The sequence below is a fragment of the Vulpes lagopus genome, chromosome 4, assembly GCF_018345385.1.
Source record: "Vulpes lagopus strain Blue_001 chromosome 4, ASM1834538v1, whole genome shotgun sequence".
In the NCBI taxonomy this organism is placed as follows: domain Eukaryota; kingdom Metazoa; phylum Chordata; class Mammalia; order Carnivora; family Canidae; genus Vulpes; species Vulpes lagopus.
The window spans coordinates 117,209,410-117,225,633 of NC_054827.1; the positions used below are offsets into that span (position 1 = coordinate 117,209,410).

General features: G+C 55.7%; 1 protein-coding gene across 5 annotated transcripts in view; it reads right to left on the minus strand.

Annotated features, from left to right (window-relative positions):
* Window positions 1-1,209: 1,209 nt before the first annotated feature.
* The window catches only part of ARNT2 (aryl hydrocarbon receptor nuclear translocator 2), a 157,317-nt gene continuing 142,302 nt past the window's right edge, over window positions 1,210-16,224 (minus strand). For 4 of the 5 annotated variants that reach the window (XM_041752488.1, XM_041752487.1, XM_041752489.1 and 1 more), the window contains exons 18-19: window positions 6,497-6,633; window positions 1,210-5,112 (exon numbers count right to left, since the gene is read on the minus strand). In XM_041752488.1, coding sequence (XP_041608422.1) covers window positions 5,014-5,112; window positions 6,497-6,633 — 236 coding nt within the window. In that variant the 3' untranslated portion in view covers window positions 1,210-5,013. Of the gene's footprint in view, window positions 5,113-6,466; window positions 6,634-16,224 lie in introns of all 5 variants that reach the window. The other variant, XM_041752490.1, reaches the window with a different exon arrangement.

Genomic DNA, 16,224 nt, shown 5'->3' on the forward strand with positions numbered 1-16,224 from the left:
GATGTGGGACTCAATCCCGGAACCCCAGGATCCCACCCTGGGCCGATGGCGTGCACTAAACCACAGAGCCACCCTGGTGTCCCCCAACCATTTTTTTTTAAATGCTTATTTCCCACTTTGTATCTTCTTTGGTGAAGTGTCTTCAAATTTTTTGCCCGTTTTGTACTGACTTGTTTATGGAGTTCAAAGGGTTCTTTATATGTTTTGGATACAAGTCTTTTGTCAGATACATGGTTTGCAAATGTTTTCTCCCTGTCAACGGTGAATCTTTTCATCCTGCAAACAGTGTGCTTGAAAAGCAAAGGTTTTGAATTTTTTATGAAGTCCAATTTAAAATTTTATTTATATAGATCATGCTTTGGGTGGAGTATCTAAGAAATCTATGTCTATCTCAAGGTCATAAGACTTTCTCCCATGTATGTTCTAAATATATACAGTTTATTTTATATCAATAATAGCTCAATAAAGATGTAAAAAAGTAGGAATGCTAGATGTTTGATGGAAAAGTTTTTAAATGATTTAAGTCTGCCATTTTGTGAGACTCCAAATAGTCATCTCCCAACAGAAAAAGGTTAGATAGATTTTGTTAACTATTTACTAGAGGCTTGAGCATATTAAAATAGTCAAGTTTGGGAGAAGTGTTTTTTTTTTTTTAAGATTTTTATTTATTTATTTGAGAGAGAGCACAAGCAGGGGGAGGGGCCCCAACACGGGGCTCAATCCCAGGACCCTGGGATCATGAACTGAGCTGAAGGCAGATGATTCACTGAGCCACCAGGTGCCCCAAGTTTGGGAGAGTTTTAAAAAGAAATAAAAAGAGGACAGTGTCTGGAGTGAGGCTTGAGGTCAAGTCCTGGTTCTATCAGTCCCCTCCTGTCTGTTCTTAGATAAGTCACTTAACTTCTTGAGTCCAGTTTCATGATCCGTAAACTGGGACTAATAGCCACATAGCACAGGTTTGCGATGATGAACAGACACAGCACACAGAGGGCCTTCTAGAGAGCTCTGCTGAACATACGAGGGCAAGCGTCTCCCTTCCTCTCCTACGTAGCTAGACCCTAGGAAGGGTCCCTCTTTTGTACCCAGGGACTCTCCACCTTTGCTGGCAGTGATACAACACAGCCGTCAGGAAGATGTGTGATCCAGATACATCCCAAAGTCCAAGAGAAGGTTCCCCAAATGGCTCAGTCACCAAGTGGGCCTGCGCGGTTCACTGTTCAAAGTCATTTTTATTGTAATGTAATTTTAAAAGGCAGTTACATTAGTTACACATATACACAACCAACTCAATAACCGTTAGTCATAGAGAACATTCAAGAAATACAAATGATGATTTATCCACAGCACAGCTCACAGCCATAAGAAGAGAGGCTACAAGAGAAATGATTAAGTGCTTACATTGTCCACGGAAGCCCGTCATCTCCGAGGGAACACGAGGCTGTCCCGGGGAGCCAGTCGCCCCGTCCGGAATAGCCTGTCCCCTTCCTGGTCGGTGCCCCAACCAGCGTTGGCCACAAGACCCAGGCACATCTATGAATGAACCTCCATCTCCAAGCTGTCCCAGCCCTGGGCAGTCGAGGGAAAGGTGGACAGCCAGGTGGCTTGTGGCCCCTTAGGACACAAGATGAGGATTTGGCAGAGGGAGGAGAAAGTGGACCCCTGGCAAGTAATGACCAAACTCATAGGTTCTGGTACAATAAAGACCACTCCTGCCCTGACTCATTACCCATTAGAGTTTTGAGGAGGCTTGGTCTGACTATGTGACAGGTCATAACCGACAGGGAGCAGGTGGCCCAAGCGAGTGGGGGTCACCGTCCCAGCAGAGCTCTGCTGCTCGCAAACGCTGACGTAGAAGGATGAGACCACCACTCGTTTCCCCGGGGCCTGTCCCGTCCCTTGGCTCAGGCAGGCAGAAGTAGATGAGAGGTCACCATCACATGTGGCTAATCTGGGGGAGACATGGGATCTTCACTGGCTGAGTGGTCCAGGCTCCCTGCACCCCCTGCCCCTCCTCTCTCTGCAAGGTGTTCACGAAACAGCAAAGGGGTTGGATTTAATATTTTGGAAAGCAGAGGAGAACACGGCTGTGATGGCTCCATCCCTTTTTGAAACCTCAGCTAAACACAGAACTAGTGGGAGTGACACATAGAGTGTTCTAGAATCTCCTTAGCCATAGTCACGAACCAAGTCTTGCTGGAGTTTCAATGTGGCTGCTTTGCATCCTCCCCCAGGGCTCAGGCTGCCATGGCCCAGCTTGTTTGTGGAAGCCACTCGCCCAGCCTAAGGAAGCCGGTGAAGGTCGTGTTGAGGATGGGGGCTGTGAGTGAGGGGGTGAGTCCTGGTTGAACCCCAGCATCTCCAGCAGGAGAGGAATGTGGGCCGGAGTCTGAGGACATGTCGACAGCAGGCTGGGCCGGCCTGGCGTGGGATGCCCTACTCCAAACTGGGAAAACCCCTCTGCGGCTCTCATTCTTATTCGGGTCTTTCTCAAGCATCCTTGGCGAGCGTCATCTCTTGGGTAAGACACCCTTCCAGCCCTGTCTGTTTTCTTACTGGCCATATGACAGCTTCCAAGAACCACAATCAGGAAGCGGGATGGGAATGGAGGAGAGAGCTCATGCTGACCGGTCTACCTGCGTCACAATATTGCCTGTTCCCTGTCTTGCCCTATGGCCCTCAGCTTCCAGGACCCAGCCTGGAGATGTCTGCACCCCTGCCCCTGTGTGACACACAGACGTGGCTGGAAGGCCGCCGGGGCGAGGCTCCTCTACCTCTTCCACATCCCCCGTGTCCTGGCACAGCCTTGTGTCCCAGGGTCAACCCGATGGGCACATCTAAGGAAATCCCCCACTGCCCTCCAGGAAACAGAAGGAAAAAACACACATGAAATCCCCCAAAACCTCCATACTCACAGGTGGAAAGGTCACAAAAAAATCTGTTCTCATTTTTCAGAAAAATTATTCTTTGATCCGAAACCTTATTTGTGTGCCTTTCCTGGAAATAATGGTGCTCCTGCTTGGGGTAGGCTCAGGCTGCGGAAGGGGGAGGGGGCGCTGGCTCAGGCACTGTCTGGGCACATGGAGTTCGCCAGGTCCCTGCAGCAAAGAGGCTCCCAAGGGTAAGACGACCTTGGTGCACCCGAACCTTGCACTCAATCACCACTATACACAAAGGATTAGAAGCCGCTCTAAAAACTGTGACGTCAGTGTGAACTTAGAGTCTAGGACTGGCATCACATCACGCCGGCTACTGGCCACAGGGATCCTACCAAATACCTCTGGGCTTTTGCAGGTGGAGCTCTACGAGCCCAGCCGGGCATCTGGGTCCCCTCTGGACAGCAGATGGGGCGGTGTTTGCTGCAGAGCTTGCAGAGGTCCATGCAAACACCCCTGGTGTTGCAGCTCCTTCCTGCACGCCTAGCTCACTCTGCACCCAGGCAGCTGGGAGCCCTCTCTGCCCAGCCCTCTGAAGCCCCAGGGGTGGGGACATGGGTTGTTTCTGAGCTGGCTGCCCGAAGAGGTCTGCCTGAGGGACCCCGGGAGGGGTGCAAGGCTTTCCTGGGGAGGGCCCCTCCACCTGTCGGCAGCGTGCATAGCTTCCTTCCCACATGGGAGTCACGGGGCCCAGGGATGGGGAGGCCACACAGACCACCTGCCTCAGTGTATAGTATATAGGGCATGGGGAGGGAGTAGTCAGTGGATACAGGGAAACAAGAGACCAGGGACCAGGGGCTGAGTTAGCCAGATAGGAGCTTCTAGAAGCTGGCTCTTCCTCCTGTCCTGAGACCACCTGAGGAATTCAAGGCCATGGTGAGTGCATGCCAGAATCAGAACGAGAAGCCTCACAGACCTGCACGGTCCCCTGCTAGATGTCACTGTTCCCCAGCTGGCTGCAGAACGAAGGCGAAGGCAGCCCGGCGGAAGGTGTTTCTGCCTTCCCATCTCCATGCGTGGGTCCGCACCTGAACCGTCTCCAGAGTCATTGGGTGTCATGTGGCCGCCAAGGCTGGCTCTCGGGGGGGGGGGGGGGGGGCAGGCCCGCATGACAGTCCTGCCTTCCCGTTCTCTCCTCTACAGACTACAGACGGGCCTGGGCTCTGTGACCTCAAGGTGTGCCTTTGGCAGGTGCTGACTTGGGAGCAAGGTGGGAGACACCTGCACATAACCAGGAGGGGCAAGCGCCCCCTCAGGGGCCTCCTGGAAGAGGAGCGGGCCCCTTTGTCTCAGAGGGGCGCCTGGACTGAAGAGCTGACCCCTCAAAGCAAGCAGGCTCCCAGCCACGACTTCTGGAGACTCTGTGAGGCGCCAGCCCGGCGCTTGGACCCTGGGCCAGGCTCCCACCAGTGGGGGTGTTGCTGAGCTGGGGGGGCAGGGGCTGCATGTGTGGGCTCTCACCCACCACGCACCCTGCATTCTGGACACTCACTCTGGCCACAGGACACACACGGGGCACAGCACACCTGTCAGGAAAGGGATTCACGTCACACTGCACAGAGTACACACGTCCCACAGCACGACGGACAGACACACAGATGTGGCTGAGCTGGGGCCAGGAGAGCCGAGGTCCACCTCTGGGTCCCCGTGCTCCTCTGCTGGGAGGAGCACGTCCTGTTCGCCCCCCTTCCCAGCACCCGAGCCCTACCCGTCCGCAGCGTCAAAGGCAAGAAGAAACCCGATTCCCGTGTCCCAGGCAGGTCTGGGCACTCGGGACCGTAACTGGACTTTTTATAGGTGAACATCGTCTACTAGGAGATTATTCACAACCAGACCTCACGGGCCCCACGGGCTCACCTCCCTGCGTACACAGATAAAAGTACAATAAATACAACGGCCCCCCAATGTCTACCAGGGCTCCTCGTTGGTGGCCGAGCAGCCCTGATTGTGGGCTGCACGATGCTGCGCTGGGGGCAGCGCGGGGGTGCGGTGCCTTCTGCCGGGGGACCCTGCGGCAGGGCGGGTGGCGCCGTCACAGCACGCGGGGCCCTGCCCAGCGCCGGCCGCACTCTGCCTGCCGCTACTCAGAGAACGGCGGGAACATGCCGAGGTCCGCGAAGTCCTCGATGTTATAGTTGCCGGTCCCCTGGGTCGGGTCTCCGGGCATGGGCAGCATGTCCTGCAGGAAGCAGAAAAGAAAGCCACGGGGGAGTCAGCTCACCCTCCTGGGCCCCCGCACGCCCCAGGAGCCCCGCCTGCCACTCACCCTCATGCCCATCGCCCTGGGGCCAGCCCGGGCATGGGCTCCGGGTCTCTGGGGGCCTCTCTTGGGAAGCGTCACCCCAGCAGGTAAACACAACTCAGGACATGACCTGTGTCTACGTAAAGCAGAGCCAGGACACAAGGTGGACAAGGGCCCCGCTGGTGGGGTGCATCCAGCCTGGCACCACGCAAGGGACACAGAGTAGATGCTCAAAATGCAATAGAAACACAGTGCTGGGCCGAGCACAGGAAAGGCTGCGTGTGTTCTGAGTGCAGGGCTAACTCCCCACGTAGTTACGCTTCACTTTTAACAAACCCTTCAGGTTCTGTGGGCCTCAGACTGCCCATCCAGAAAATGGGAACAGCAAGATTTCAATCCCCTATGGCAAATGTCTCAAAGTGTGTTCTGTGAGGTTCTTGGTCCGTGAGAAATACCCTGAGAGAAAAGAATTCTGTGGACGAGGGAGTTTGGGAAATGGCATGTTCTGTGCACCTCCTAGAAACCCTCAGTCCTCATTCATAGAATAAAAGCTCTGACAAGTCCTGCAGCCAAGGAACGGAGTAATTAGCTTAACCAGTGTTTCACAAGCTTATTTGACCAATTCTTTTCAGCCTCATGACCATGAAGAACCAGGCTGGGGGATTCTGTGTCATACGCTACTGAGAGGCATAAGGATGGAGGAAGGAGGTCAGAATACTGCCCTCTGGAGACCTAGAGGGACATCGGGCTTCCAGACCTTTGTCTATGAAGATGTTGCTTGGCAGGTAGGAAAGGCCCTGGGGACCAAGAGGGCAGGCCCTCCCTTGGGAAGGGGGTGATCAGCTGGGAGGGGGGCCTCAAATCCCTCTCTCCACGTGCCTCCCACCCATCCAGCGCAGACCTGGAGCTCTGGGCATGACAGAGGGTACCTCGGCTCTTAGGGAAGCCGGGGGGCAGGGGGTGGGTCAGCCACGTGGCTCAGGGGAAGCCAACAGGCTCATGCCTCCCTTTGAAAGCTTCTTCCAGTGGACACTTCTGGCAGAAGGAGGGGCCAGGAAAACCCCAGGGCCCAAGCACTGGTGTGCGGGGCTGCCCATCACGAGGGATGGCCGGGAGGGTCTCCAGCCACGGACAGCTGCAAGGTGCCCAGGTGTCCTCAAGCAGAGAGGACAGCCGAGGCCTTGGCTCCCGGCCCCTCTCCCCAGGCTGGGGCCAGAACCCGGACCCCTAAGCAATGGTTGGGGCAGCAGCAGAGAGCGAGGGAAAGGAAGCAGAGAGAAGGCGCCGGTACCTACGAGAAGGCGGTGCTGGCTCGATTTACCTGGAACACTTCGGTCTGACCGGGCTGCTGGTGGGGGTGCTGCTCACCGCTCTGCTGACCGTGATGCTGGCTTTGCCACTGCGACCAGACTTCCGACGGCCGCCCTTGGAACTGCCCGCTACTTTGTCCACTTTCAGCTGAAAGATCCGATGTACAGGACACTGCCTTTAAAAGCCATCCGTGGGTCCGCGAGACCTAAGAACCACCTCGGCCCAGAGGGCCCCACGCTCCCGAAGGGCTCCGTCAGGAGTGGGCAGAATGTGTTCACTGTCTCCCTCACGCTCACACTGACCAACAGGTAAAAACTCACTTTTGTGCCACATTGCCAGCCAGGTGGGTAGGTGAGAGCGAAGCAGGAGCGCTCGGTGGAAGGGCAGCTCTCCCCAGAGTGTGCCTGCAGGGGGGCTGGGGCCTTGAGCCCAGGAGCCCCTAGTGCCCCATCCAGGACCGCTAAGGGAGCTTTGATGAGGGCAGGTGTGTGGGGCCAGAGCGTGGGCCGAGGGAAGCCCTCCCGGCGGCACCCCTGCAGGCCCGGGAGAGAAAGGCATCTCTGCCCCTTCAGGGTGCACATGCCCAGGCTGCTCTGCCACAGGAGCGTCACCTCCTCGGCCAGTTTTGAGCTCCACCAAGCCACATGTGGCATTCCACGAGGTCCTTCCACAGAGGCCGAGAGCCATGCCCTTCCTGCTGGCCTCTGAGCGGTTCTTAGCACTGGGCAGCTTGAGAGCAAAGGTGTTTGGGCCCAGCTCAGCCTTGAAGGCTCGCCTGGGTGGGAATCAGCACATTCGTATGTAACGGGAGCAAGCTGGCCTCTGTCTCACGCTTTACAGAGAATACACAGTGGAAAAAAACAGGAAAGTGAACAGAAATTGGTGTAAAACATTTTAACGATTCAACCTAAGAGGATGAGTTACCTTGAGGAGCATAAAAAACCTCAAGGAGGGATCCCTGGGTGGCGCAGCGGTTTGGTGCCTGCCTTTGGCCCAGGGCGCGATCCTCGAGACCCAGGATCAAATCCCACATCGAGCTCCCTGCATGGAGCCTGCTTCTCCCTCTGTCTATGTCACTGCCTCTCTCTCTCTGTATGACTATCATAAATAAATAAAAATTAAAAACAAAAAACAAAAAACAAAAAAACCCTCAAGGATATGTTTTCTTGTTCCAAACCATTCAACAGCACTTGGGAGGCAATGGGCTCCAGGATGGGCCCCAGCTTGCTCTTTCTGACAGCCTCGCTTAGGTAGCACAGGCCACCCCTCCTGGAGGACGGACACCCAGTTTGCAGAGGTGAGGCCGCCGCGTGTTTGTGGAGAACACATGCATACACATCTGACACACAGCCTGAGACACAAAAGGCTTCAATGAAACACGTATGTTCTCCTTAATGCCTCGTGATGGGTGCTTTCCAAACTCTGCATGACAGCAGTTGTAAAAGGTTCTATAAAATCAGGCAAGGACATAATTCCCTGCGTCAGCATCAGAGAGATTAAACTCTATCGTGCACACGGAACCCTGTTGTTTAAGAAAAACAACTCTGGAAATCCGAAATTCCTTTTCCTAATGCTCCCAAGACACCGAGGCCAGGGAGAGCTCCTTGCGAGCACCATGCCACCAGGCTGCCCTCCAAACACCCAGGAAGGGCCTGGTCTGCAGCTGCCATACCAACCAAATGAACAGGAGCGTGGGAGGAGGCAGCGAGGAGGCCATCTGAGAGGCCTGGGGAGGCCAAGCACAAGCCAGTCCACCTGCTGCTCAGGGGCTCGTGGACGGCTGGGTCACCTTTGCTGAAGGGGATGGTGTGGCAGCCCATGGGAATGGTTGTAACGGACCTGGGGGCACGACCACTGCCCCCAGCTGCCCCCAGGACCTCGCAACAACAATCACTCCTTGCTGGGGTCTTGCTGGCCAAGAATCAATGCCCTCAACTTTTCCTTCTGGCAATGGCCCCTACCTAAGTCCCCTCCGCCACCCCCATTCATGTACTGAGGTCCTGCCCTCCAGCCCTGACCCAGGCTCTGGCTCCGGAAAGGTACGCATTGGCCAGGGAGCACAACAGCTGCTCCTGGGGGAGTTACAGCACGCTGGGGAAATGGGCAGGAGTGCCAGCTCTTAGTGGGACACCCAACCCATCACAGAAAGTACAAGAGGCTCTCCAGGCCTTCAGCCGAGACCAGCAGGGGGATGGTCAGCAGCCCAGTGGGTGCAGGGCTCAGAGGCAGGGTTGAAAAGCACTCCAGATACTGTGCAAAGATGTGGGGGTGCAGAGGGTGTGTTCCCTCTGGGGATCGACAGGTGGCTCCAGGTGATAAGGGTCCAAGTGTGACCTGCTGGAGGGCAAGCCAGGGCTCAGCTCCCCCTCAGTGAGGGTGGCAGGGACCCGCAGGGGCTCACAGGCCACACACACCATCCAGGGGCGAGCGGACAGAGAGAAGGAACCCAGTGAGGAGGCTGCTGTGAGGATGTGTTCATGACCTGATGGTGCCTGAGCCTGGAACACAGGGGGTGAGGGGGTGGGGGTGCAGGTGGAGCTGACCAAGGGGCGGGTGACCTGGAGCACCGGGACCACACTCCGCATCTCTGCTGGTTGGGGGTGTACAGTCCTGCTTCCCTAGGCTCTGGGCCCACCCACCTGGGTCAGGGGCCAGGTCTAAGTCTCCGAGAGGCACCCTAGGCTCCCCGTGCCTGAAGCCAGCATCTGACCTCCTCAGACCACCCCAGGGGAGAAATCACGGCTGTAGGCCCTTCCCTCCTGCTCATCAGTCCACTGCCCGGAACACCACATCCGCACTCCCATCTCCTCCCCCAATCCCGGGCCTGCACCTGTCTCCTTGGATCCCCAGTTGCTTGCAGGATCTTCCTAAAACAGCATCCACTGCCCAAAACCTGCCTAGCTCACCATGGCCCTGAGAGCCTGTGTACCTGACTCTCCTTCACACCCACCCCTGTCCCCTCTGCCCTTCCTGGGTGACCCTCCTGCCCCCATCCAAGGACCCCCCCCTCTGCGACCAGAGGGTTCTGTTCATGCTCGGAGCCCCATCGGACACAAGCCTCCCAGACCTACTCTGAGCTTGCTATGCCCTCGCATCGCCTCCATGGCGGGGTCACCTCTGGGGCAGGGCCACCACTGAGCTGGACCCGCCCCCAGGTCACCCATAACCCACTCCAGGGCTTGGGACTGGAAAATATGAGTTAGTATTTGCTGGAGGACAGAATAACGGAAAAGATAAGGAGGGGAAAGAGGACAAGAAGGAGGAAACATGAACATCCCTCTGACTCTTCTCTTCCCATCAGAAGCTTCCCAGCTCCCGTGGGCTTATAAGGAAGTGACCCCACGTCCCCGCATCAGTCTTACTGGTGGCCAGAGACGGGGCAGGCGGTGGAGGCTGAAGGTGGCAGAAAGGTCGGTTTGAGTCTACTAATCACAGACACATGGTTCAGAATCAATGGTCTCAAACTTCTGGGAAGGGATAGGCTCTTCTCCAATGTTTGCCGCAGAAAAACCAACAAACAGGATTGCTTCAGAAATGGCATAAAGTAGCTACAGGAGGGACTCTGTTATTTCTGGATATGGACCAAGTGCTGGGCTTCATGTGAGGTACTCGCCATACATTATTTCATTTACTCTTCCCTCTGATTCTAAGAGATGGGGCATCCCCACCATTTTCAGACAAGGAACCTGAGGCTCAAGGAACCTGCCCAACTCATTGTGCTTATAAATGCCAAAGCCACAGTGGGAACTGAGGTCTTTTTTTCTCTCTCCCTCTTTATTCCCTCCTTCTTTTTAAAAAGACTTTGAGAGAGTGCAAGCATAGAAGCAGGGGGAGCAGCAGAGGGAGAGGGAGACGCAGGCTCCCCCCTGAGCAGGGAGCCCGATGTGGGACTTGATCCCAGAACCCTGAGATCATGACCTGAGCTGAAGGCAGATGCTTCACCGCCTGAGCCCCCAGGTGCCCCAAGACTGAGGTCTTTCTGACAGGGGAGCCCATCTGGAACACTTAGCATTGGTACCAGATGCCCACCATGCACCTGACACGGAGCACAGAGCTGGGGATATGGTGGTGACCAAGCCCGGACACTCCGCTGGGGCAGGCAGATGAGTAACCAGGCCATCAGGATTGTTACGAGTGCGGCACAGAAGCGCCGGGCACGTGGGGAGACACGAGCTGCCCTAGTGACCTCCACAGGAAATGATGAGCACTAACTACAACGGCATCTCCCAACGACACAGCGCAATGTGCTCTTCACCCAGACCTCAGCCTGAACAACCTACACCACAGACGGTGGGTAGGGGAGGTGTATGGCCTGCACCCAACACGTAGCCACAAGCCACTTTCTGGAAAAAGCCCCAGGGGTCACCGCCATCCTTGGTTGCCTTGTTCTAGAAGCTACATGAACGGCTGTAAACTATGCACTGGGCTCCAGCCATTCTGTCTTTCTTTTGCTCTGTTGGCTTCCTGAGCAAAGCCTAGGCTGCTACAGTCTGGGCTGAATGCGTGGGTCACCCGCCAGCCCGACGGTCTAAGGAAAGCAGGTATGGGTTGCTACCATCTGGGCCAAATGGGTGGCCTTTCAGACCAACTAAGAGGCTCTTGAGAATTTTGAGAAGCATGTGGATTCCTAGGCTGTAGGAGCAAAGGCATGACGTCTTCCTTTTAAAACAATCTTTTTAGTGGCACTTGATACTATAACGTTACCCCTGCTAACACTTTTCCTTGTAAGATTCATCTGAAGATTCCAGGGTTGCTGGTCGCGCTGCTCAGAGGTCCTCTGTGGTTCAGTTGCTTGGTGCTTCTCACCAGGGCAGGGGTCACGTCGGGAGACATTTCTCATTGTCACAGATGGAGGGGTGCTGGTAGGTGGAGGCCACTGAACACTCCACATGAACAAGTCAGACCCCAAGACAAAGGATTATCTGGCTCCAAATGTCAACAGTACGGACGTTGAGAAAGTCAGAAACCCTAAAGGCCCAAGTCGGCCAACAGCACTGAAGGGGCAGCTTGTTCTATAAAGGCCTCTGGGCAGGGCCTCCTGTAGTTCACACCCGTGGCCACACGTGTCCCATGGTTTCAGGCTAAGACCTCACTTTTCATCACTGCCCCCAAGGGGAGGTCTGTAATTCCCTACAATGTGCTGGTAAGAAGGTACCAGGCTGAGATTCAGGGGCAGGAAGAGGGGGTCTGGGGGGGGCGTGGTGTCTGCAAACATTCCAGGTCCCAGACACCCAACCCCTCTACCTTGTGCCTGCCCCGCCCCGTCCCTGTGGAATTTCTCATCCCATTTCTCACTGCCAAAGTCCTCAGACTTTTGTGGAACGACAAGTTCTTTCAATCTTCCTCTCCAAAGGAAACTTGTAGGTGGAGTGGGCCAGGCCAGAGGAATGAGGCTCCTTCCAGGAAGGGCAGTTACGTGACAGGTGCATTTCTTGAGCTCCATGAAAGACGCTCATGTTCAGAGCACGTTACTGCGTTACTCGCTGTGACCTGGGTTGATCTGTACTGACTCGGGCCAGGCCCCCATGGGTGTGTTAGCTGTCCCGTCCTAAACTGGAGAGCATACGGAGTACTCGAAGCCATGCACTGTGCACTGCATCTGGAGTAACATCATTTAGACCCAGAGCAAGTCTGGGGATGAACGCCCGGCCTGCCACAGCACCTCTGGGCCACATGCACCGAGCCCCTGTGTGCTTGGCGCCTTACACGTCTCCAAGACCACACGGTAGCATTGGCGAGCAGATGCTCGGTGGTGGTGCAGATGAAGACCCATCAGATCAGGGACCCAGGTGTCAGGACTCACGACGCACTAGCAGTTTATCGCCTCTCAGCTCCACATCCATCCTTCTGTGCCCTCCCTCATGGTGTAGGTACTGGACGCAGTAGACATGTCTCCTTTTCCCGCTGGGGCAAGGTTGGGCTTTGCTCATAGAAGGTACCGGAGGGACAGGCAAGGCTTAGCTGAGGAAGGGGCTTCTCTTCTGGCTCGGGTGTTTTTCTGTCTACAGCGTAGTGACCAGCAATGTGCAGGACGCTGGTGGCACTCCCTCTTTGGGGAGCTTCTCCATCCCTTCAAGGCTGCAAACCAGCCCCAGCGGATGGCACTTTCCCCCAGATGGCACTTCCCCCTGATGGGGCTCCTGTGGGCCAGCTCTGGTCCACCTGCACCCACTGGGGAGCTTCTGTGTCAGCAGGCAGGCTGCTAACCCAGACTGGCCACAGCCCACAGCCTTTGGCAGGTGTGCTCACTTCCACAAGGCCGAGTGTCTCTGGCAGACACACCTTCTGTGACATCTGACCTTCAGGCTTCATGGTGTGGGGGGGTCTCCCCTGGGTCTCTGAGCATGAAGTGGGGCTCATATTCCTTAATGGGGCCTGTCTTCCTCAGGGCGCTCCTTCAATTACCTTTTGTTTTATTTTATTTTTAAGAATTTATTTATTTGAGAGATAGTGAGTGAGAGCACAAGCAGGGGGAGCAGCAGAGGGGGAAGCAGGCTGAGTAGGAAGCCCGATGTGGGACTTGATCCCAGGACCCTGACATCCTGACCTGAGCTGAAGGCAGCTGCTTCACCGACGGAGCCCCTCAGGCACCTTTCCTTCAACCACCCTTTATTTAAAATCTTTTTTTTTTTTTTTTTTAAGATTTTATTTATTCATGAGAGACACAGAGAGGCAGTGACCCAGGCAGAAGGAGGAGCAGGCTCTATGCAGGGAGCCTGACACGGGACTTGATTCCGGGTCTCCAGGATCACACCCTGGGCTGAAGGCGGTGCTAAACTGCTGAGCCACCCGGGCTGCCCTATTTAAAATCTTTTTTTTTTTTTTTTTCAATTAAAATCTTTATATTAACTGGAAGCTCCAATTACTGCTGTGCTAGCTGTGGGCTGCCTGGACCCCAAATGCCGTACTGCCCCACTTAGCCTGTTAGGGAAGCAAATGCTCAGACTTGTCAGCCCATTAGTAAGTGGCTCCAGCTCTACTTCTGGACACTCCACCTCAAATGAGGTACAACCCAAACCAGGCTGAGACCAAAACTAGGATTAGAAATGCAAATGCATCGGAAACACAGCTCAGGATGTGTCCCCAGGCCTGAAACAGCAGGACTGCTTTGGGCCGAGTCCTAGAAGCCAGGGGAGAAGACAAGCTTGTGGCTCACAAAAGGGGCGGGAACCCAGGTGGGCCACTTTCCTATTCAGGCTGGGAGTCCAGTGCCTGGGCCACTCCGACAAGTCCCACTGAGGTTGAGGCACAGGTCAGAAGTGGCACGTCTGCTTGTTTCCCTCGATGTTGGCCACCCGGGCCACCACTTGGTGACATTCAGCTCGCCAGCCTTCCCAGACCCCTGTGGTCCAGACAAGGCACTTGGGACCTCAGAATCGGGCCCAGGACGCCTAGCTGAGCCTGGTCCTGTAGGCAGGGGTGCCACCAGGCCTATGAACCCTGCAGGCCCCACCAGCGGCCCCCAGGCACGGCCGCCTTGCCTCAGCCCTCAGAGAGGGCACTCCAGTCCCATACAGGGTGGGGTGAGAGTCCATGGCAGGTGGTAACGCTGCCGCTGGTTCACAGGCTTGTGCTTATTTAACGACTAGCCAGTCTGACCATTAACAGGGGCTGCTCTGCAACTTCTCTGTGCACTCTTCCCACCGTCCTTGCTCACGAGCCACTTGCACGCCTGCTTCTTGCTGAGCCTGACCAACACCTGTCCCCCATGCTGCCTCCATAGACGCCGTGTCCCTGAAACCCCTTAGAGCAGAGGCTGCTTGTTTGCTAGAGCAAACACTGCTTGTTTACCACCCTCTGCACCGCTGTTCTCTGCCTCCACACTGATCCACAGCTGTCCTCGGGGAGTCCCTGGTCTGCATGGTTCTGGTGCCCACGCCCTTCATGACATCCCCCAGGCCAAACTCTTCCTCAGCTCCTTGTCTCCTCCACCAGGGCCTGGCTTCCTCTTTCATGGCCGCTGCTGCATCAGGGTCGACAAAGGAGGGATTGGTGGTGAGGCTGCATGAAACCTCTCTGCTCCCTGTCCCTCAGGGATCAGGGACTGGCCCCTCTCATTAGCAGAAATCAAGACCCCTCCACGGGGACACCCGTTCCCCACCTTATTCTAAGGTGCCCTGAACGATGGATCAGAAGACAATGCCAAGAAGAGTCTGGAGGGGAGTGCAGTGTGACCTTGAGCTGACCTCACTGTCCTCAGTTTATTTACACTTATGAAATGGGAGAAATCAGGCATCTCCCTCCCAGGGCCGCCAGGAGCATTATAGGAACTCAAATGTGCCCGGAGCCGAGCAGAGAGTAAGCATCTGGTAAGCGTCAGTGCGGCCGTAACTATATTGAAGATGAGGAAGTGCAGGCAGCTCGGAGGCAGTGGGGACATAGCTGCTGAGCTGGGAGCCATGTGCGACTCTACTCTTCAGGGGCCTACCTGTGTCCCATCCCCACTTACATCTAAGGGTGCACATTTGCCAGGTGGACACCAGACAGACTCATGGAGCTGAAGGGCCCAGATCGCCCCGGGCCTTGGACAGACCTGGGCTGCTGCTTGCACACAGCTGCCCTGCCCTCTCCCGGTGCCCATGTGTCTCCCTGGGGCCGGGACCAGACCTCTGCCCCTCTGTGTGCCCAGGAAGGATGGGAGAGGCAGGGGGACCTCTTCCCATCTGCTGAGGAGGCTGGAGGCAGAGACTGCAGGGAGGTATGGGCTCCCCTGGGAGCCAGTGGCCTCTAGCCTCTGGTGTTTTCTGAGTTGGGTGCATGGCAGATTGGAGAGCAAATGGCTGGGGCCTGTCCTTCCTGAAACATGGCAATATGTGGCTGAGCTCCTGTTCCTGGGACAATATAGCAGAGATAGTTCAAGGCCAAGCCCGAGGACCTGCTACATGTTAACGGGATTAATGCTGAATCCATGAGGGAGTGGCCGGTAAGAGGTCAGGAAATGCTGTTTCTGGGCCTTGTTTTCCGGAGTGGGAGCGCCCAGGCTGCTGGGGGTGGTGAGGTGGGACAGGGTGTGGGACACTGCACAGCATTTTCCCTGGAGCTGGCAGCGTAAAGGGAAGTTGCTGACTTGCCAGATGGAAACGCAGGGGTGTGGGCTGGCCTGAGGGTGTCCGTTCTGCAGAGAGACGCCCCATGAGCCACGGGAGAGGGAGTTACCAGTGACAGGCACCCGTTCAGGATGCTCCAAGGGCCAGGGGCTCCTCACCAGCCCTTCCTGAGGTGAGGTGGAACCCTGGCCCATTAAATGCACATAGAAGGAGTAGATGCACAGGTCCCAGGGACAAGTACCAGAAGTCATGGCCACTTACTGCTTTCTGGCCTGACGCTTTGTTAAAACGCTGGGAGAGGTGTCCTGACGTGGGATGGGTCCCTCTTGGAATATGAAGAAGACAGAGAACCTTACAGTGTCTCTTAGTTCCACAATGTATTTATACAACTGGGCATCCCTACAGCTGTTCTCCAGTTGTTTGAAACATTATAACGTTCTGGACAGCTGACAGTTCTTGCCAAGGGCCGTAAAGGGCTAAAACAGCATTCAGATGACACGAGCACACAGGAATATAGTCCCAGGGCCTGGGAAACCACAGTCATTCTACAAAGCCAAGACCCAAGCAGCCAGTGTGTGTGGAACACCACTGGCTCTCAGAGCTGGAGGTACCTGGAAACCTCTAGACTCAGTGCCAGGGTTCTGGAAGCTGGGGGCTCAGGCCCCTGACCTCAGGACGCTCAGAAAGCATA